General features: G+C 42.1%; 1 protein-coding gene across 6 annotated transcripts in view; it reads right to left on the bottom strand.

The window, feature by feature from the left end:
• MYH10 (myosin heavy chain 10) overlaps window positions 1-19,172 on the bottom strand; it is a 152,314-nt gene extending 133,142 nt beyond the window's left edge. For all 6 annotated transcript variants that reach the window (XM_021674717.2, XM_021674721.2, XM_021674719.2 and 3 more), the window contains exons 1-2: window positions 19,064-19,172; window positions 11,161-11,536 (exon numbers count right to left, since the gene is read on the bottom strand). In XM_021674717.2, coding sequence (XP_021530392.1) covers window positions 11,161-11,505 — 345 coding nt within the window. In that variant the 5' untranslated portion in view covers window positions 11,506-11,536; window positions 19,064-19,172. The remainder of the gene's footprint in view (window positions 1-11,160; window positions 11,537-19,063) is intronic.
• Between the last annotated feature and the right edge of the window lie 4,706 nt (window positions 19,173-23,878).

Raw genomic sequence — 23,878 nt, 5'->3', positions numbered from 1 at the left:
ATGAAATCTGGCACAATTCAACTCCATCGTGCACAAGACGTGAATTTTCCCTTCGTCCAGTGTCGTCATGCTGTACACCTAATTAGTCACTTGGTAGTCCTCCCAGATCTCAGATCAACTGTGTTCAAGACATCCTTATTTTACTTAATAATAGCCCCAAGCACGAGAGTAGTGATGCTGGCAATTCTGATATGCCAAAGAGAAGCCATAAAAGTGCTTCCTTTAAGTGACATGGTAAGTTTTCAACTTACTTAGGAAAAAAATCATATGCTGAGGCTGCTAGGATCTACGGTAAGAATGAATCTTCTATCTGTGAATTTGTGAACTAAGAAAAAGAAATTCATCAAATCATCACAAGAAGAGTACAATAAGATATTCTGAAAGAGGGAGAGAAACCACACTTACATAACTTATTAAGTATATTGTTTTAATTGTTCTATTTTATTAATAGTTATTGTTGTTAATCTCCTACCATACCTAAATTATAAATTAAATTTTATCTTAGGTATGTATGTATAGGAAACATCATATATATAGAGTTCAGTACCATCTGTGGTTTCAGGCATCCACTGGGGATCTTAGAATGTATCCCTTGAAGATAAGGAGGATCCACTATATACAAAAGAAAACTTTATCTAAGTCCATCATAGTAAAAGTGTTGAAATCCAAAGACAGAGAAAACTTTAGAAACAGCCAGTGGCCTGGGTGGGGAAAGGAATACAGATTACCTTCAAGGGAGCAACAATAAAACTACAAGCTGAATTCTCCAAGAAAAAGACAAAAGGCAGAACCTGATGCAATGGCATTTTCACAATGCTAAAAGAAAACAACCGCGGGCCCTGAATTCCAAATCCAGCAAAAACCAAAAAAGCTTCAAAGTAAAGGACAAATAGATACTTCAGATCAAAGAGGCCCTATCTAAAAGAAAGACGGAAGCTAAAAGATGTGAAAAAAGTAACAGATAAAACTAAATGAATACTGAATTATTCATTTAGTATTAAAATGCAATATGTATCTTGTGGGTTTTAAAATATACAGAGAGTTAAACAACAAAAGCACATAAATTAGGAGGGAAGAGGAAATAAAGTTGTTCAGGTGTTCTCAGGTCCTATCATGATCTACAAAAGAATAAGAGCTCTAATGTCTAATAGGCCAAGGATCCACATTAGAATAGGTAACCACTAAAAGAATAGCTAACAATAGCAGAAATGTATAACTAACAAGAGGTGAAAAGACAGAGTAATAAAAATTAGCCAATGGAAAAAAAGATTTTAAAAAAACAGAACAGGTAGGATAAAAGGAAAGCAATGAATCAGAGGACAGATTTAAGCTCAAATGTAACAGTCATTATATCACATATACATATACTAAATATTCCAGTTAAAAAATATTGTCAGATTTTGGACAAAAATAACCACCATAAGCAGTTTATAAGAGACATATCTGCCGGGCACGGTGGCTCATGGCTGCAATCCCAGAACTTTGGGAGGCCAAGGCAGGTGGATCACAAGTTCAGGAGTTCAAGACCAGCCTGACCAATATGTTAAAACCTGGTCTCTCCTAAAAATACAAAAATTAGCCGGGTGTGGTGGCGCGCGCCTGTACTCCCAGCTACTTGGGAGGTTGAGGCCGGAGAATCGCTTGAACCTGGGAGGTGGAGGTTGCAGTGAGCCAAGATCGCCCTACTGTACTCCAGCCTGGGTGACAGAGAGAGACTCTGTCTAAAAAAATAAAAAAATAAAATAGAGAGAGAGACATATCTTAAATGCACAGGCACAGAAAAACTGAAAGTAAGAGAGCAATTAACCACCCAAGCAGTAATCAGGGAAAAAAAAAGGCTAATGCAAATATCAAAGTTACCTTTGCAAGAAAACATCACTAAAAATGGCCATTTCATGATTTGCCAGAAAGACATCAAATTTCTACATCTGTATATACATGATAATAGCTTCAGCATGTATACAGCAGAAATGGACAGAACTAAAAAGGAACAGATTTTCACAGTAACTGAAAGAACAGATAATAAAAACAACACTATAAGGACATCTAAGATTGAACATCATACATATACAACACTGTGTCCAATAACTGCTCAATATACATATTTTTCAAGTGCATAATAACCCTTTACCAAATTAATCACATAATAAACCATAAGGCAGGTCTAACAAATATAAAAGGAGTGAACTTATTCAGGGTATGTTCTTTGACCAAGGGAGGAATCTATTACAAATAATAAAATAAACCTGAAAATTCCCTAGGTTTAAAAAGTAAGCAATTTCCTTTTTTTTTTTTTGAGATGGATTCTCACTCACTTGTTCAGGATGGAGTGCAGTGGTGCAATCTCAGCTCACTGCAGCCTCTGCCTCCCTGGTTGAGGTGATTCTCCTGCCCCAGCCTCCCAAGTAGCTCGGACCACAGGCCTGCACCACTATGCCCGGATAATTTTTGTATTTTTAATAGAGATGGGGTTTCACTATTTTGGCCAGGCTGGTCTCAAACTTATGGCCTCAAGTGATTCATCGACTTCGGCCTCCCAAAGTGTTAGGATTACAGGCATGAGCCACTGCGCCCAGCCTAAGCAATTCACTTTTAAATTACCCACAGAGTCAAAGAAAACATCCTCACTATTTTCAACTGAACGATAATAAAGATGCAACATATTAAAACTCATAGAATACAGCTACAGCAGTACTTAGAATGAAATTTACAGCTTTTAAAAGCACACATAGAGACAACCAACAAAGTCAAAAGTCTATTATTTGCAAAGAATAAAAAAATTGATAAGCCTCTGGTGAGACTCATTTTTAAAAAGGGTAATACAAATAAATTAGTATCAGAAATAAAAGAAAACATGACTATAAATCCTACAGAAAATAAGCATATTGTCAACAACTTATGCCAATAAATTTGAACATTTAGATGACACAGATAAATTCCTAGACAAACATAATTATCAAAACTGACACAAGGCCAGGAGCAGTGGCTCACACTTGTAATCCCAGCACTTTGGGAGGCCAAGGTGGGTGGATTGTTTGAGTTCAGGATTTCGAGACAAGACTGGCCAACATGGTGAAATTCCATCTCTATAAAAAATACAGAAATTAGCTGAGTGTGGTGGCATGCACCTGTTGTCCCAGCTACTTGGGAGGCTAAGGCAGGAGGATCCCATGAGCCCAGGAGTTCAAGGCTGCAGTGAGCTACGACTGCACTACTGCATTCTAGCCTGGGTGACAGAGTGAGACCCTGTTTTAAAAAAAAAAAAAAAAAAAAACTGACACAAATAAAAAATCTGAAAAGTTCTGTATCTATTACAGAAAAACTTCCTCACAAAGAAAACTCTTATTATTACTTTAAAAAGAAATAACATCAATCCTATCCAAACTCTTCTAGAGAACAAAGATGAAACATTTCCCAATTCATTTTATAAAACCAGCATAATCTTGATAGCAAAATATGACAAAGATATTATAAGAAAGGAAAATTTTAAGTTAATCTCACTGATGAATGTAGAAGCAAAAAATCCTAAACAAATTCCTAGCAAATAGAATCTAGGAATCTCACTCTCTCTTTGTGTATATATAAAGAATACTTGGTCCTTGCAAGGTTAACACTCAAAAACATGTATAATTCTCCACAACAACAAAATAAGAAGAAAAAAATCACAATATCATCTCATTAAATAATGGAAAAACATTTCATAAATTAACATCCATTAATTTTTTAAAAATCATCCATTCAGGATAAAAAAAATCACCCATTCAGGAATATAAGAAAACCTCCCTTAATCTGACAAAGAATTAGTATTTTTAAAAACACCAACTACAGCAAATATCTTTTTTTTTTTTTTTTTTAGACGGAGTCTTGCTCTGTCGCCCAGGCTGGGGTTGCAGTGGTGTGATCTCAGCTCACTGCAACCTCCCCGTCTCAGGCTTAAGCAATTCTCCTGTTTCAGCCTCCGGAGTAGCTGGGATTACAGGTGCACACCCCCACGTCCAGCTAATTTTTGTATATTTTTTCTTTTTTTTAGTAGAGATGGGGTTTCAATATATTGGCCCGACTGGTCTCAAACTCCTGACCTCAGGTGATCCACCCACCTCAGCCTCCCAAAGTGCTGGGATTACAGATGTGAGCCACCGTGCCAGGAGAAAATATCATTCTTAATGAAGAAATGTTGAAAGTTTTCCCTCTGAGATCAGGAATGATACAAGGATGTCTGTGATTATCACTTCTATTTAAAAAACATTGTACTGAAAATGCTAGACAGTGCAATAAAGTAAAAGAAATGTATGTGAACTGGCTGGGCATGGTGGCTCACACTTATAATTCCAACAATTTGGGAGGCTAAGGCGGTTGGCTTGCTTGAGCCCAGGAGTTTGAGACCAGCCTGGGCAACATGGCAAAACCCTGTCTCTTCAAAAATACAAAAATCAGCCGGGCATGGTGGTACGTGCCTGTGGTCCCTGCTACTCGGTAGGCTGAGGTGGGAGGCTTGAGCCCAGGAGGTTGAGGCTGCAGTAAGCCATGAGTATCCCACTGCACTACAGCCTGGGTCACAGAGCCAAGACCTTGTCTCCCGCCCCCCCAGAAAAGAAGTATAAGTAAATTAGTAACAAATTAAACTCACTGTCTGTGGACAACATGTGTGCTCATAGAAAATCCAACAGAATTTTCAGCTAAGCTATTATAACCAATAAGTAAACTTAGGTCACTTATTGTATATATTATGTATCTATTATGTATATATTATGCATATACCATATGAATAATAACAGTAAAATTTCAAAACACCGTTTAAATAATATACAAATAAGATAAAATACCCCGAAAAAAATAATGAAAAATGTACATAGCCTCTACAAAGAAAACTATAAAACAATATTAATAAAAATTAAGAACTAAATAAATGAGTTTACCCAGGAATTAAAGATAAAATATTATAAAGATCTAATTGCTCCCCCAAACTGATCTACAGAATCAATAAAATCCCAATCAAAATTTCAACAGGAATGAGTGTATAAATGAAAAGCAGATTCTAAAATTATATTGAAATGCCAAGAACTTAACAGCCAAAACAATCCTAAAAAACAAAAAGGAGAGGATTTACCACACTAAATACCAAGACACATCATAAAGCTGTAATAATTAAGAAAATATGACATTTGCTGAAAGATAGATATGAGGACCCATGAAATACAACAGAGTCAAAAACATACTTAAGAACCCTGATTTATGATTAAGATGCCACTTCAGAGCAGTGGATAAAGGATTATGTTTCAGTAAATGGCACTGAGTCAACTGGATAGCCATATGGGAAAAAAATAAAAAGGAATCTTGTCCCAACCTCACACCAAACACGATATTCAATTCCAGATGGAATTGAAGCTGGCCCTAAGGGAAGAATCATCAAATTCCCTTCCCCTCTGGCTTCAAACTGAGTTCAGCCAACAAGAGACATCAGCAGGAGACTGAGGGTGAGAAGAGAAAGTCAGGATATTTATTCCCCAGTTTCTCTCCCCACCATGAGCTGCCTTTCATGCCTCTAAGGAAGGCAGTTCCTATCAGATAGCTCTCTCCATACAGCTACCCTCTCTGAGTTGAGGCAACAGCTCTTTCCTGAGGCCTCTTTAAAGACCAAGATGTTTCAAGAGCTCTCAGCCATCACTAGTGCTGAGATACTACACTAGTCTTCATTATTTTTTAAACTCTACCCACATTATTCGTAAATCTACCCTTTATTAAACTCCCAAATACCTAGTTTGAGAGCCTTCTGTTTCCTGCTGGGACTCCAACTAAATCAGACATTATCTAGAGAAGCTGAAGATATGAGTTACAGATATGCATAGCTTATCATCCAGGAATTCCAATCCTAGTTACACACCTTACAGAAAGGCACGCTTATTGTACACCAAGTATATGTATAGGGCTGTTCATTGAAGCAATGATCATAATATTATCAAGACAGAAAAAAATAACATACAAAACAGTGGAGTAGGGCTGGGTGCGGTGGCTCACGCCTATAATCCCAGCACTTTGGGAGGCAGAGGCGGGTGAACCACCTGAGGTCAGAAATTCACCAACATAGTGAAACCCTGTCTCTGTTACAAAAAATTAGCTGGGCATGATGGTGCATGCCTGTAATTTCAGCTGCTCGGGAAGCTGAGGCAGGAGAATCACTTGAACCCTGGGAGGCGGAGGTTGCAGTGAGCCGAGGTCGTGCCAATGCACTCTAGCCTGGGCGACAGGGTGAGACTCTGTCTCAAAAACAAAACAAAAACAGTAGAGTAGGTAGATAAATTTGTTGGGTCAAACATATTATGATGGAATACTATGTTTCAACAAAAATGAATAAACTACTCAAACTTTTAAAATTTCAGGGCCTTTTTGCACTTTTAGAAATTATTAAGGACCCCAAAGACCTTTTGTTTCACATAAAGTATAAAGTTTTATAAATATCTATTTATTCATTCTAAAACAATAAATGCATTACATGTTAACATAAATAATATTTCCTTTAGAGAAGAAAACAAGTAACTTGATGGAGCAAAGAAAAAAAGAAAAAAAAGAAAGAAAAAATAACATTTCTTATGAAAAATAACTTTTCATCTCTCAAAATAAAAATGAGAAGAATGGCACTGTTTTATATTTTTGCAAAACTTTTATTGTCTAGCTTAATCGAAAACAGCTCAATTTTCACGTGTTTCTGTATTCAGTCTATTGTAATATGTCGTTTTGGTCGAAGCATATGAAGAAAAGCAGACTTACAGATACTTAGTTGGAAAAGAGAGGAATGGTTTAACAGCCTTTTTAGATAATCGTGGATATTTATCTTTGATACTACTAAAACTTAACAAGTGATAGTTTCTTAAAGATGAGATGCAATATAGCATCTGAAACCCTATCCATGAACTTCTCATATTCCACTGCATCAAAATCTACTGGTTTATCTTGTGTGTGGAATAAGCCTTTTTACTCATCATACACACATCATTTGGAGAACACTGGATCACTAAATTATGCAAGTCTTTCAAATGATGACATTTTACTATACAACCTCAAAAAAACTCACTTTCATTATTATCACCATCTATCATATTGGAAAGGTTTTTAGGTATTGACATGCTGTCAAGTTCATGGTGGTAGATACAAATTTCCTAAAATTCTAATTTTCACATAAAAACTCATTGGCAACAAATACAGTCAGTTGTTTTCTTTGAAGTGACAGGCTTGTTTTGTTCATTTTCAAGAAAACGTCTGCCAAATACCTCTGTGTGAGTAACCATAGTTTATCAGCCACTCTATCAAATGAAAACAGTGCTCTATTTAAAAAGTAGCAAGTTTAGCTTGCAACTCAAATAACTACCCACATGCTCCTCCTCAAGGCAACCATCATACACTGATACGCATCAGAAGTGCTTTAGGCATACTTACCATTTTACCACACTGAATATTAAAAAGATGTGTTCCCAAAGGTTGAGATGTAATAAAATCAATTATTTTTCCTGCTTTATCTAGGACATTCTTGAGTGAAACTGCATTTTTTTTTTTAAACTGTCAATAAATGGCAGTGAGGAATAAAATGGTACTAGTGCAGTTTGGTACTAGTATGCTGCCTTTATTCATGATAAGGTGTCAGGAGTTTTATTCATCATTGCTTTTGCACCATCACTACAAATGTCAACAGTGAAAAGTGCCGATGACATATTGGTATTATTATAAAAACAGTTTTGACCTTGTGTGCTCCCCTGAGAGGGTCTCTGGGAAATCCTAGGGGGTCCAGACCACACTTTGGGAACTACCTAGTTACATCAACATAAAACAATATGAATAAATCTTAAAAATGTAATCCTAAGCCAACAACAACAAGAGACACAAAAGACTACACACTATGAGATTCATTTATATAAAAATTCAAAAACAGGCAAAACCAGGCCGGGCGTGGTGGCTCATGCCTATAATCCCAGCACTTTGGGATGTCAAGGCTGGCGGATCACTTGAGGTCAGGAGTTTGAGACTAGCCTGGCCAACATGGTGAAACCACATCTCAACTAAAAACACAAAAAGTTATCTGGGTGTGGTGGCTTGAGCCTATAACCCCAGCTACTAGGGAGGCTGAGGCAGGAGAATCACTTGAACCTGGGAGGCGGAGGTTGCAGTGAGCTGAGATCGCGCCACTACACTCCAGCCTGGGCGACAGACCAAGACATCGTCTCAAACAAAAACAAAAGCAGGCAAAACTAAACTACGTCATCTAGGGATGCATACTTCTTTGATAAAACAAAATGGGAGATTTTTAACATTCTTTTCTCAATAACTGACAAGCAGACAAAAAGTAGCAAGGCTATGGAAGATATAAACAGTACAATTAAAAAGCTTAATCTAATGGCCATATATAGTACTCTATATCCAACAATAAGAGAATACACATTCTTTGCAAACACATATAGACCACTCATAAAAACTGACAATATACTACACAAAAAAGTCTCCTATATGAGCTATATTCTTTGATTGAAATACAATTATTTTAAAAATCAATAATAATAAAAAGATAACCTTTAAAAATCAACATTTTGAAATTTTACAAATACATTTTTAAGTGGTTCACTAAAGGAATCATCATAGAAATTAGAAAATATTTAGAACTGAAGAATAAAAATAAATACTACATATAGAAACTTGTAATGTGAGCTAAAACAGTATTAGAGAAGACATTTACAGTTTTTAAACTGTTTTATTAGGAAAGAAGATGAAAATGAATGATTTGAGAATTTGGAGGTCAGAGAGAATAAATCCAATGAAAAGGTAAGAAAAGAACAAAATGAAACCTGCTAGCAACCTAATTTGTTTAAATAAATTTATATCTCATCTATAGAAATATGTCCAAAAAGGTCCTACCCAAGTTATGCTAATATCTATATCATTGTGTCTCAACTCATCAGCTCAACTGGCTGGTTAATTCCAAAGCCCAATACCTATTAATCACAATGCAAGCAATTATGGCTCTCCCTAACCCCATCCTCTTAATGAGAGAGACTTCTTTAGAGTCACATTCTCCAACTAGAACCCTAAGAACCCTTTCTCCACCCAACTAATTGAAGATATGATCCTCCCAAACCCCCACCTCTGCTTGTGACCTTGAGACTTAGAGGAAAAACTCAGATTCTCCTGAAAAAGGTGGTTGTGCTTTGAAGAGAAACTTGGAAGTTCACTCAGGTCACCCGTGAGTTAAGTTGGAAAAAAATCTAACAAACTCAGTAAGTGATAACTGTAAAATCTCTGAATTATGTGGATTGGCTGCAAAACAAAAACAAAACAAAAAAAACAACTGTTCTTTCTTTCATTCCTTTTCTACTTAGCTCCCTTTACAGGTACCTCCAACTGCCAGTGTGGGGAATCAAGGTGAAGGCTGGCAGAAAGGCAGCCTGCCTCCTCTCCACACTGCACAGCTTTTGATGGTGACATCACATTTCCATACCTGCACAATGTATTGCAATGGGCTTCCTCTGAAAACATTCTACCTCTCAAATCTTACATGTCGACATTACAATCTGACCACAACCTCCCAATTTTGCAGTTTTCTCACTCCTTCACCCCCATTATCCCTGTTCATCAACATTCTTAAAACCTCCAGGCCTTGATCCATCAGCCCCCTCCCATCCAGACTCCCGTTCCTATGGAACGAGGACTCCAAAGACGGCTACTGAATCCCCTTCTCACTGTGGTAGCAATGGAGATCCAAAGCCCCCCATACTGGGGCACTCCCACAGTCTGGCAAAATCACACAGCCAGACAAAACTGCGGTCACCCTACATGTGGTTACTCAGTCTCAGCTGGACTCTCAATGCCACTCTCCAGTTGCTTTCTTATCCATGACTTAGTCTGAAATTGGAAAAGGGTTGTTCCTAAGCCTTTCCATCTCCTCAAGCCACTGTTCCAACCCTGTGGCCTCTTACTCCCCTATCTCACAGAGAAGAAAATAAGGGAGATCCATCAGGCTTGGCTGAAACTACTCTGGCAAAGGTCATGAATGAATCATTCTTTTCTCAGCTTTTCTCATGGCTAGCTGCCTCCCACCAGTCAGACTCCAGCTCAAATGCTACCTTCACAAACAGTCCTTCACTGACCTATCGTAGAAAGCTATTCTCCTACTTACTCTCTCCATTGCCCTATTTCATTTCCTCATCAGACATTTCACAAAGGCAGAGACCTGGCCTATCTTCTTCACTGCACTATCCCCAGCACCTACAGCACAGAGGGTGCTTAATAAATAGTCCTTAAACTAATTCTGTGGGAAAACTAGCTCTGATTTACTGAAGTTTTGAATTATTCATGAGCTTCAGTTTAACAGTCCTTGTGCAAAATTCAACAACCCTTTTCCAATTTCAAACCATGATCATCAACTTTTCTCCCTACTTCCCTTCATTGTCAGTTTAAATCTTATACACCCCACCTACTTCAATCATCGCCACCTCTGTCTACCATCCCCTCAAACCTACTTTGTCATTTTAGATTTTTTTTAGTATCTGGCTTACATTTTTTCTCTCTACCTTATCTCTTATTATTTTTGATAACTTCTTCTACAGAGTCAGCGACATAGTCAGTGACTGCAACATACATGTCAGCTGCTAACTACAGGACAACCCCAGCCAGCCTGAATCTTACCCTGAACTATTTCCTCTTAAAAATCTCAGCATTCATCTTTCCTACTTCTATATCTAGTGAAGCTGTTCATGTTGTCCACTGAAATTTCTAAGCTTACAGCCCCTCTACTTTATACTCTTGGGTATGCACTTGATTTTCTACCGTTTTGCTGTCTGCATCCTATTAATACAATTCTCTTTACCTTATTAAACCTTCTAGTCTTCCTGCTACATGCTCTCTCCCACCTTATTAGGCTCCAGAGCACCACTATGAAAGCCTTCAAATACTATTTTATTATATGTAATTACAAACTGTATTATTTAAATTGAACGTGTTAAGATTCAAAGAAAAGCAAGACTTGGGTAAGCAAGCAACAAATCTTTCTATCTTAAATAGAAATAGAAATGTTAAACAGAGAGTTTGGGTATTCCACATTCTCATTTGATTATGGCAAGATGTATAATTTACATAATTCCTAGCCACCACTTCACATGATTATTTGGAAGAAATACTTACATAGATAAGTCCTGAATAGTAGCGATCCTTCAGATTATGTAAAACGGAAGCTTCATTCAAGCATGTCAATTCTGCCATATCCTCCACCTTGGAAAACTTAGGTGGGTTCATCTTCTGAATATCATCTTTGTTGACCATCGCTTTCTTTCCATTCTCTGCCAACTCCACCATAACTTCATCTCCCCGTTCTTCTTTGATACTAGCTGCCTCAAAACCATGGCGTTCTGATGGAATCCACACTAGCTTTTTAGCTGTCCAATCAGCTTGAGTGGCAGGGTTGTAGATGACAGCCCTATCCACAAAGAGATACCTCTCTGGATCCTCAAGTCCAGTTCTCTGTGCCATTGTAAATGGAAGGATCCAAGAGCAATTGCCTCTAGGAGAAGAGGAAGAGGGCAAAGTTAGATGTTTAAGAAATATAAATGAATTTACATGTTTTTCTTTTCTAAGAAACTTAAAACCTTAGATTAAGCATTAACTCTGTGTTAAGGAGCTGGGGTATACCTCTTTGCAGCCATACTAACCGAGTTTCCAAGGTAAATTTCAGGAGTGACCACAAATTATGACTCTGGTTGTCTGATGGGTTTGCCCTCAATTACTGAGGGCTGAAAAAAAAAGCAGAAGAAAAGAGGCAAAGTTACAGGTTGACTTTTTTTTTTCTTCATCTCCTCTTTCACCCTCACCACAAATTAAACAGGGAGTTAAGAAGGGAAAAAAATAAAACACAGATGGATAATAAAAGGTTCATGAAGTACTACCAGAATTAACATGCCCACAAGGAAATAGCTACAAAAACGCATGATTGTCAGAAGAGTAAAGAATCTAAAGAATCTAAAACATGCCTCCCATTCTACCCTCAGATAACAGACTTAAAGCTCTTCTTATGAATACCCCAAATTAGTCTCCCGATAGCTTTTCTATGGCCCCATGAGGTCTTAATGTGATCAAATGGGGCCATAAAAGACCAGTATAACTTGGCTTCACATGACAGCCTTTCAAATTTGTCATGGTAGCTGTTCAGGCCTCCATTCCTACCCTACAGCTACTCCACTCCTCATTCACCAACATTCCTTCTCCTGCCTGATCTCCCGCCTAAAAGACTACAACATGCTTGTCTTCCCTCTAAAGTGTGTGGTCCAGAAGCAAATATCATAGCCCAGATATGGTCTGACCTGTGCAGAAGAAAAAGGACCCATCTACAATCTTGGCCACATTGAGGAAAGTACTGGTTCTGTGACATTTGCAATTAATGCATTTGTCATTTGTTTACTTAGCACCCATTTACCATTGGCTCACAAAGGGCTGGCAGAGAAAGCTCCAACACTCTGTGGCTAAGCTACGTCCCCTCCTCTACTTGTGCACTGGCTTTTTGAACCAAATGGCAGGATCTTACATCCATCACTCATCTTTCTGATGATGTGACTCATCATGACTGCCTGACAGGGTCTTTTTGGGATTTGATACCAACTTAAAACATTTTTGCTGTTACTCCAAATTCCAGGTTATTAAAAATTTCATAGGCATGGTTTCCATGACTTCTTTCAAATCAATAGAAGAAGCCAACTGAGTACCTACTCTTGCTCTATCAAATCCCCACTTCTCCCCTCCCTCCACTCCACTCCTCTAGCCAAAATGCTAGGGGTTCTTTGTAGGCAAGAGGAAATCATAAAGTAGACTAAGATTGTTAAGAGGTTCTTGAGTCCATCAGCTAATCTCAAGTTCAATGAAATCCCTGAAATGGTATAAAAATATTATGCACTTAGCGTGTGCATATATGTGCTATAACTTTCTCTAGATTCTAAAGGGCTCTATCTGCATCCTAAAAGATAATCACTGATAGTGGTTACACATTCCAGCTCTTTAACCCCTAATAATAATTTGCTGGAACCGGCCGGGTGCAGTGGCTCACTCCTGTAATCCTAGCACTTTGGGAGGCCAAGGTGGGTGGATCACCTGATGTCAGGAGTTTGAGACCAGCCTAGCCAACATGGGGAAATCCTGTCTCCACTAAAAATACCAAAAACTTAGTCAGGCATGGTGGCGAGTGCCTGTAATCCCAGCTACTCAGGAGGCTGAGACAGGAGAATTGCTTGAACCTGGAAGGCGGAGGTTGTAGTAAGCCGAGATCGTGCCACTGAACTCCAGCCTGGATGACAGAGCAAGACTAGCCTCAAAAACAAACAAACAAACAAACAAACAAAAATAAATAAATTTTAAAAAATAATTTACTAGAACCAAATAGCTAAGATTCTTCAGAAATTACCGTTACAATGTAATGCATTATAAACACCCTCTAGAGTAGCGGCTGTCAAATTCTGGCATGCATTTGCACCACCTAGAGGGTTTATTAAAATACAGATTTCTGGGTTCTATCCCAGAGTTCCTGATTTAGTAGGTATAGGGTAGAGCCTGAGAAGTTTTTGTTGTTTTTTGAGATAGAGTTTCACTCTGCTGCTCAGGCTGGAGTCCAGTGGACGTGATCTCGGCTCACTGCAACCTCTGCCTCCTAGGTTCAAGTGATTCTCCTGCTTCAGCCTCCCAAAGAGCTGGGATTACAGGTGCCTGCCACCATGCCCAGCTAATTTTTGTATTTTTAGTAGAGACAGGGTTTCATCATGTTGGCCAGGCTGGTCTTGAACTCCTGACCTCAGGTGATCCGCTCACCTCAGCCTCCCAAAGTGCTAGGATTACAAGAGTGAGCTACCATGCCCAGCCTGAGCCTGAGAATTTGCATTTCTTTTCTTTTCTTTCTTTCTTTCTTTCTTTTTTTTTTTTGAGATGGAGTCTTGCTCTGTTGCCCAGGCTGGAGTGCAGTTGTGTAATCTCAGCTCACTGTAAACTCCGCCTCCCAGGCTCCTGTGATTCTCCTGCCTCAGCCTCCCAAGTAGCTGGGATTACAGGCACAAGCCACTATGCCCAGCTAATTTTTGTATTTCTAGTACAGATAAGGTTTCACCATGTTGGCCAGGCTGCTGTTAAACTCCTGACCTCAGGTGATCCACCCACCATAGCCTCCCAAATTGCTGGGATTACAAGCATGAGCCACTGCGTCCAGCCTGAGTCTGAGAATTTGCATTTCTAACAAGTTCCCAGATGCTGCTGCCACTGCTGGTCCCCAGCCACATTTGACAACCATTGCTCCAAAGTTCGGTGGTTGCCATGGTGAGCCACTGCTACCAGCAGGTATGTTAGAGAAGAAAAAGAGGTTGAAAATCAAATTCTAGACTAATTAATAACAATTTAAATAATATGCTGATGTCTTCAAGGTTATAGACTTGGATAAAACAAAAATCGCAAAATAAGATGAAACAAAAAAAAACACGCAAACATGATTATTATTAAAACTTCTATACAAGTAAAAATTGTTAACATATTTTATACCTAAACTTGCATTAGTCTTCTAAGGCATCCACTTGGGAGAGTGCAATACAGAAAACATTCATGGGTACACGTACATTCTGCATAATAGTTTCAAAAGCCCTTTATCTCTAGGGACTGGCCTAATAACACTATTAACAGGTCTTCTCTTTCCAACTTGAACATTACACACTGGTAAGAAGAAAGGAGGCCAGGCAGGGTGGCTCACACCTGTAATCCCAGCACTTTGAGAAGCTGAGGCAGGTAGATCGCTTGAGTCCAGGTGTTCAAGACCAGCCTGGGCAACATGGCAAAATCGTGTCTCTACAAAAAATTAACTGGGCTTGGTGGCACATGCCTGTAGTCCCAGTTATTTGGGAAGGTGAGATGGGAAGATCATTTGAGCCCAGAAGGGAGAGACTGCAGTGAGCCGAGATTACACCACTGCACTCCAGCCTGAGCAACAGAATGAGACCCTGTCTCAAAATAATAATAAGTAAAATAAAACTTAAAAAAAAGAAGAAAGGAGGCATGACTTGGATGTGGGAAACATCCTAGATAAATTTGAGGTCAAATAATAGGATACACACTCCACCTTTCAGAAGGACAGAATCTATTAAAAGAAAATATCCAACTATAACAAAACATAACAAGTTACTATTCTTATCAGGTATAAGCTGCATATCCTACAGAGCACTTAAGAAACTGTCTTGCTGTCATTAGACTCTATCTCAAAAAGAAGTGTATGCACACACTTCTTTAATTTTACATTGGACATGTAATTAAATGCTTAAATTTAGCAGGTGACTATAAATTAGAATAATTTAACAAATAACTTCTAGAACGGGTCTAGAAAAAGTAGATCATATATCTTAAAATTATTTTATCAAACTGGGACATCTTAAATTTACAATACTTTTTCTAGGTGGGGAAATGCTTGCAATTTAATTTTTTTTAACTAAATTAAGAACACAAAAGTGTAATTATACAGCATGTTCCCAGTTTTGTGGGGAAAATTACATACACGCATGTATTTTTTTTTTTTTAATGGAACAAATACTCACTGGGTCTTTACTGGGTAGTAGGATTACCAATTGCTTTCACTTTTCCAGATTGTTCTCCAACTAAACACTATGAGAATAGTTGTCTGTTCCTTACTGTATCTTGAGCATTTTGTCTAGTCTCTGGTATTTAACAGGGGATCTGTCCCTATTCATCAATATTTACCTGAATGGTCCCAACCCTCATAGTGAAATTCAACTTCTCCACAACCAAAATCTATTATTCCTTCAACTCCTGACCCAAATGCCATCCTTTCAGAAGTTCTTTTCAGGTCAATGTGGCAATTTAATCCTTTTCCTCCTCCTAACATTTTGTACTGTTCTCCTGACTTTCTTCTTACCCTACCTGCGTTGCACCAGAGGGCTTTGCAGGTGGTAACTGCTCATATTATTGTTTAACTGACAGAGTTCATGAGACCATTGAAGATATTTTGTTTAGTTTAATTCTTCAATTGTGATTGTCAAATACGTTCATTTCACTCCATTGTATATTTGGTACCCAGTGTGGATAATAACTGGAGTTTAACAGTGTACCACTCACCAGTGCTTTGCTTTGCTGAAAGGACAATACTATGATTTTTAAAACAGCAGATACCATTGTCATATATCACTAATTAAGGCCAGCCACTATTCTAGGAGGTGTACATATATAAACCCTTAATCCTCACAACAGCCCTATGAGGTAGGTACTATTAATATCTCCATTTTACAGATGAGGAATCTGAGGTATAGAGAAAGCCAATCACTAGCCCAAGGGCACACAGCTAACAAGAAGCAGAGCTGGGATTAAATTCAGAGTTCAGCTCCAGAGTACATGCTACAATGATGGAAGGTGACGTGGAGGAAATTTTGAAGGGCATGTAGTGTACAATGCTATATACTACCTTTCTACTAAATAAAAACCCAATCAATTATGGTTTAAAAAGTATAGGCTTAGCCAATGAATAATCTGGCAAAAGTTTTATATTTTACAGAAAAAGATATCCATAACTTAGGGGAAATAAGGATAAACAGGAATATTTTTGTTAGCAGACATAAAGATAGTCAGAGGGATACTGGTGTCATCTGAAATTGCTGCCCAATTATAATGAAATCATCTATCTGTGTATGAATTAGCCCCCTACAGAGCCAAAGTTCCCATCCCTCAGTGGTTTGAAACACACACCCCTGGGGCTCCACCCCCAGGTCATTTTTCACTTCCAATGAAATGCCACCCAGCAAACTTTTCAACCCCCTCCCAGCCCCTACTATAAGTGTGGACAGAGGCAAACAATTCAATTTTATGAACAGCCTGCATATAGAAAGGCAAACAAGAAGGATAGATAAATTAGCCATGACAGAGCATCCATCTATAACAGATGAGCTAAAACAGAACTGTCCCAATTTGTGTACTGCTACCATGAGGTCACTTGTATTACAGGGCAGGACAAGTCTGCTAATTTATCAAAATTCTGCTTAACTCAATGATCACAAACACAAACCAAACGCAAAAGGCCACTATTGCTACTCATGGCCTGCCCCGTCTCCCAATTAATATCTTTATACTGTGTTAAATATTTCCAAAACTAGAATCCAACGCCAGGAACTTTTAATTCCTCATATGTGATAACAAAGTACCTAAACCGCTGAAGCATATAGTCTTCCACCCTACAACGTGCCCTTCAAAATTTCCTCCATCTCACCTTCCATCCCGGCTGCCTTCATTGTAATGATTTCCCTAAGGAGTCCAAATGAAAAGCCAGGCTCTCAGGGGTCACATCCTTCTGCTGCCAAAGCTCTTGCTATATCGCACAATTACACCATATGCTTTCTCCAGATAAGGACGGGGAAGAACTGAATTTAAGATGCAGAAGTAGGGAGATGCATAAAATGGCCACTTTTCCAGAACCCGAGACAGACTGGGCATAATTAAACATCAAAAGCAAGGGGCTCAAAGAAGAATTAATAAAGGCAGATTGATGAAGGAGATAAAACAATAAATAGATTATAAAGTTTTCCAGAGTGAGATACTATCAAGAATAATTAAACCTGACTCAAAGAATCCTCAGTTTCAACGTTAAAAAACAAAATCTCAGCAAAGCCAAAGTATTATGTTTGGTATTACATTATTCAGCGAAAACAGCAGTCTTTGTTTCATCTGCAGTCTGCATCTACCCCGCCTGCTTTCCCCTACCCCACCCCAGCCCACCCCACCCCCTTCCATGCACCGCAGTGATCTTGAAGGGAGCTGCAGAGGCCCTAAGAAACAGAGATAACGGCTGGAGGCAGAAGCCACGTTACCCAAACCTCACCAGCCCGGGTCTGACCCGCCGAGTCGCCAACCTCCTTCCTAAGGCCCTAGTTCCAAGCAGGCCTGGCTGGGGGCCTCCAGCGTCCCAGGGCCGCATCCGCCCACCACAGGCCCACAAAGCCCCCGCAAATGCCAGGACTCCGCGGCTTCAACTTCCCGCCGACCCAATTCCAGTCCGATTTTATGGGATCAGGGTGTGACCCCCCAACTGCAGAAGGCAATGAAGAGACTGCGGCGAGCCATGCCCAGCTCGCTTACACAATAAAGGGATCCCGAGGCAAGGACTGACCCTCCCCCCGGCCGTCCTGCTGCAGCGCGCCCCACCACATTTCCCGCCTCGCTCCCCCCAAACCGCCCGGGCCTCGCCGGGCGTCCACCCCCGGCCTAGGCGCTCCACGGAAGGCGCGGCAGGACGCCCCCTTCCCGTGCTCCTTCCTCCGCGTCGGCGGAGTCCGACCCTCCCCAGGCCCGCGGCCGGCTCCGGAGCCCCTCACCCGCCGCGCGCTCCCCCGGCCGCACAGAGCTTCTGCTCTCCGGTTCCTCCACCTACGGGTCTGGCGCGCGCCGCCAGCCTTCCAAGCCCTCGGTGAACCCCTCTAGTGCTCAGGGGTGCCCGGTCCCGCCGGGTCTAACCCACCCAGCAACCCACTCAGGGGCCCTTCCTGTCCAGCGCGCCCCCACCGCCGGGACTGCGCTTTCCAGCCCCACTAGAATTCCCTCCCCTCCTGGGAAGCAGACACTGGCTCGCGGGGCACGCCGAGACCTCCGCCGGGACACTAGCTCCCCGACTTCGCGCCCCCAGGGATCCCACACACCGAAGACCTGGTCCTCACGTCCCCACCCCAAGATCTCCATCCCCAGCCCCCCCACGGGTCGCCCTCCTGCACACCCAGGCCCTGATCCCAGTAGGGGTCTCACAAGGACCTCATTCCCCGCCTCTCCAGGAGTCTCTCCATCTCCACCCACTGGGGTCCCATTGCCCCCCAGCCCAGGACCCTGCTCAAATGAACCTAAGGTCCCCGCAGCATAAACCCTACAGCTGAGAAGTCCCTCTGTCTTCCCCAGCTCCCGCTTCGGCCCCGTTCCTGCCCTCCAGAGCCGCCCGGGCCCCTCAGCCCGGGATCCATTACTCCCTCCACAAACTGTCCCCGCACCCTGGGCCGTGCATTCGGACCCGGGCAGCCGCACCTCTCACCTTCAGCCGAAGATGGTGGCGCCGGCGCACGTCCCCAGCAGCGACCACAGATCCAGCGCCTCAGTCCCAAACCCACCGCTGCCTCCGCCGGGCTCCTTTAGCACTGCTGCTCGAGGCTGCCCCACCCACCCCCACCCTCATTGGGCCAGCTCCACGCCCATCACCGCCGCCCCCAGACCCACTGGTCGGTTTGCGCGCCCATCTCCAAGGGAAGACGTTAGCAACCCGAACGAAGCTACCTTCCCGAGCCCGGCTCCCTCCACCCACCTGGAATGATGCTCATTGGCTCCCGCTCCTAGCCCAGGCCACTAAGGCCCCAATCTCATAGGCTGGCTCTTACGCCCGTCATAGGCTCCGGGAGGTGCGGCCGGGACAGTGGCACGCAATTGGCTGGCTCGTGCGTAGATGGACAGCTGAGGCTGGCTGGGCGCCCGGCGATCCCGCGAGGCAGCGGGTGCGGACCCTGCAGCGGCAGGCGCGCTGCGCTGACACCGCTGTGCGGAGCGCGGGGCAGGTGGGCCGCGGCAGGAGGTCCGCGCTCTGACTGCACGCTCCTCGTCCTAGCGTCGGGCAGCCGCCGCAGCACACTCCAGCGCCCGGTCGCCCCCTCTGCTTGCGGCAGCTGGCATCTACCGCAGCGGGACGGGGTTCCACCGCGGAATCGCGGGCCCCCTGTACTGCCTGCAGGGGCGGGGCGGAGCGCGGTCCAGAGGCCTGACGTCACCCCCGGAGCTGCGCGGGGTGGGGGCCGCGTCGCTGCGACTCACCTGCAGTGGGGGAGGGAATGCGGGGGAGGGCACCGCTCCGCCCATGCGCACAGGCCTTGCCCGGGCTCCGGCCGCGCACCGCGCTGCGGCCGCTGTCCCGACCCGGGCCCCAGGCTGACTCTGCAGGGTCGGCCGGGCACCGGACACTGTCCTCCAAGGCCGCAGTTTTGGGGTTAGTGGAGCGAGAGGCTCTCCTGCCCAATCTCCAGGCAAGGCTGAGATTCCAGAAGAATGAGAAGAGAACCGACCTTGGAGAGAAGACATGGAAGAAACTTTATTCACATTCATTCACTCGTTCATTTGCTCCTGCATTCGTTCATCGGAGCTCCCTACGTGAGAGGGGCTGTGAGAGGTTCTTAGGAATGTAAAGCTGGATTCTTGCAGCGCTGTCATATCCTCTTGGGCCTACGAAAACGTTTGAGACTTGAGAGACGGTAGCCCCCAAAATAAGGAAAGGAAACTGGAAAAATCAAAGTGAACAAAATTTAATGAAATGTCTGCAGAATCTAGGCAAGGGCAACATAACTCTTACATAATTATATATAAAAATAATAAAGTCAATCTCGTGGACAAAATGAATTATTTGTTCATCCAAAACCTGAAAATCATCAAGATCATAAAAATGTACAGCAAGATGCATTTATTAATCCGTTATTAATATAGGCTATGGGTGCATTTTAGTACGTGTGATAATGATGTGTTTGCCTAAGCCTAGGAAATGTCTTGTCTGGCAAAAAGTGAATTAAGCAAAAAATGAAACAAGGCAGGAAGTGATAAGGAAGCGTTGGTGGAATTCAGAAGAGGCTCGAAGGCAGCTGAGTGCAGAGTCCTTCCTGGGGAAATCCGAATCAGGCTCTGTATTGTCCTTTGTCCTCCTGCATCTGGTTCCTCCACCCCCACCTGCCTGCTGGGGCACTACCCCGTATCCAGGTATCTTGTGGCTCTCCATGAAGAGGTCTGTCCTTTTTTGGAGACAGAGTTTTGCTCTTGCTTCTCAGGCTGGAGTGAAATGGTGTGATCTCAGCTCACCACAACCTCCTGGGTTCAAGCGCTTCTCCTGCCTCAGCCTCCCAAGTAGCTGGAATTACAGGCATGTGCCACCACATACAGCTAATTTTTTGTATTTTTAGTAGAGATGGTGTTTCTCCATGTTGGTCAGGCTGGCCTCAAACTCCTGACCTCAGGTGATTCGCCCACCTTGGCCTCCCAAAGTGCCAGGATTACAGACATGAGCCACCGCGTTAAGCCATAGTCTGTCCTTCTAATGCAGCCTGCACATGGAGTACAAATTAACTTTACAAAATATCTGAATGATATTCCTCTTCTGAATTTTAAAATGTGTTTAGAGAAGACCAGTGACTCCCTCTCTAAGGCCTGAGTCTCAACTTTGTCAGCCACCGGAGTCATTTCTCAGTGCAATGTTCTATGCTTAGCGCATCTGCTCACAAATAGCCCTGTAAGCCACAGAGTCTGTGGTTTCTCATAATTTTAAAACTTTTACATCATTTTAACACAAACTCAATGGACCATCAGAAGAGGAGGGCAGGAAGTTCACCAGAATGAACACCATAAAAACATTAGTCTTGATGAAAAAAGTAGTAATAAAGAGAATATCCCCAAATGTATCTCTCCCCCTGGTGGCTCTCTGGCACTTGGGCCCTATATTTCCAACTGCCTGGATGAGAGGGACGCTACAAAAGCCACAGGTACCAAACCTATTTTCTTCTTCCTTTTTTTTTTTTTTGATATGGAGTCTCACTCTGTTGCCCAGGCTGGAGTGCAATGGCATGATCTCGGCTCACTGCAACCTCTGCCTCCTGGGTTCAAGCGATTCTCCTGCCTCAACCTCCTGGGTAGCTGGGATTACAGGTGCGTACCACCACACCTGGCTAATTTTTGTAATTTTAGTAGAGACGGGGTTTCACCATCTTGGCCAGGCTGGTCTTGAACTCCTGATCTCATGATCCACTTGCCTCGGCCTCCCAAAGTGCTGGGATTACAGGCATGAGCCACTGCACCTGGCCCAAACCTATTTTCTTCTATCTCCCTCTTCCACCACTCAAACTCTCTCTTCTCTTTGTGAATGAAACTGCTCTTGAAATCTCTTTGATTCCTTCCTCTCTCTTGCTTCCAACACCTAGCCCAACTATGTATCTGTCATCTATCCCAGGCAGCCACTTCTGACTCCAGTTCCATCCATGTAGCTTCATCCCAGAATTTGCTGCCATCTCAATGAGGAAAGCACAAGATTTAGAAGCAGATAGACCTGGCTTTGAATCCAACTTTGCCTTTCACAAATTACTTAACCTCATCTCTAAAAAGGGGAATCGAATATATACCTAAAAGACTCATGATGAAAATGTGACATAATGATTTCCCATAAAAAAAAGTGGCATTATGAATAGATTGAAAATTGTCCTTTTTGAAAATTATCCTTTTTTGTTAGTGTACGTGTTTATTACAGAAGACTGAGAAATCTTTCTCTTCTCTCGCTATAGTAATTTTTGCTGTCAGTTTAGGCTGCTTTTATCTCCAAAAGAAAAAGTTCACAGACCATTGTTCTGCAGGGTCTAGGTCAGAAGTCCACATCTGTTCCCTCAGGCCAGTTCCAGCTCATGAACTTGTTTTGTTCCATCTGTACAGGACTGATATACAACATTTAAAAAAAAAAAACAACAACCAAAAAAAACAATTAATTCCAACGTTTAAAAATCAAGTACTATCCCACATCATTAGCCATTAGGGAAATGCAAATCAAAACCACAATGAAGGCTGGGCTAGGTGGCTCATCCCAGCACTATAATCCCAGCACTTTGGGAGGCTGGGTGGGTGGATCACTTGAGGTCAGGAGTTCAAGAGCAGCCTGATCAAGATGGTGAAACTCCATCTCTACTGAAAATACAAAAAGTAGCCGGGTGTCGTGGCGGGCACCTGTAATCTCAGTACTCAGGAAGCTGAGGCAGGAGAATCACTTGAACCCAGGAGGTGGAGATTGCAGTGAGCCGAGATGGCTCCACTGCACTCCAGCCTGGGCGACAGAGTGAGACCATGTCTCAAAAACAAACAAACAAATACCAACAACAAACAACAGAAAAACCACAATGAGATCCCACTTCACATCTACTGGAATAACTGTAATAGAAAAGATGGACAATGACAAATGTTGGTGAGGATGTAGAGAAAAAGGAACCTGGCCAGGCGTGGTGGCTCATGCCTGTAATCCCAGCACTTTGGGAAACCGAGGCGGGTGGATCACCTGAGGTCAGGAGGTCAAGACCAACCTGACCAACATGGAGAAATCCCATCTCTACTAAAAATACAAAATTAGCCAGATGTGGTGGTGCATGCCTGTAATCCCAGCTATTTGGGAGGCTGAGGCAGGAGAATCACTTGAAGCCGGGAGGCAGAGGTTGCGGTGAGCCAAGATTGTGCCACTGCACTCCAGCCAGGGAAACAAGAGCGAAACTCCATCTCAAAAAAATACAAAAAAAAAAAAAAAAAAGAGAGAGAGAAACAGGAACCTTAGGCCACTGCTGGCAGGAATGGAAAATGGTTCAGCCACTTTGTGAAATAGTTTGGTGGCTTCTTAAAAAGTTAAATATACTCTATGTTTTTGGCCACAACTTTTTAAAAAGTTAAAGATAAATTCACCATATGATCCCACATTTCTACCCTTAGGTATCTACCAAAAAAGAAGGAAAACATATATGGACATAGAGTCCTGCACACAAATGTTGATAGCAGTGTTATTCATAATAGCCAAAAGATGAAAACAACCTAAATGTCAATCAACTTGGTGAATAGATAGACAAAAGTGGTCTATCCATGCAATGAAATATCATTCAATAATAAAACAGAACAAACTTTGAGTACATGCAACAACATAGATAAACCTTGAAAATGTCATGAGCAGTGAAGGAAGCCAAACATAAGAGACCACATATTGTATCATTCCAGTTATATGAAATGCCCATAGAAAGCAAAACCGTAGAGACAGAAAATAGAATATTTGCCTGCAGTAAGGACGGGGGCTGGGGAGGGGATCAGC

This window comes from Aotus nancymaae, unplaced genomic scaffold (assembly GCF_030222135.1).
Source record: "Aotus nancymaae isolate 86718 unplaced genomic scaffold, 86718_ANA_hifiasm-v0.15.2.pri h1tg000018l, whole genome shotgun sequence".
Lineage (NCBI taxonomy): Eukaryota > Metazoa > Chordata > Mammalia > Primates > Aotidae > Aotus > Aotus nancymaae.
The sequence above is the reverse complement of the archived record's forward strand: the minus strand, read 5'-3'. Positions and strand labels throughout refer to the sequence as shown.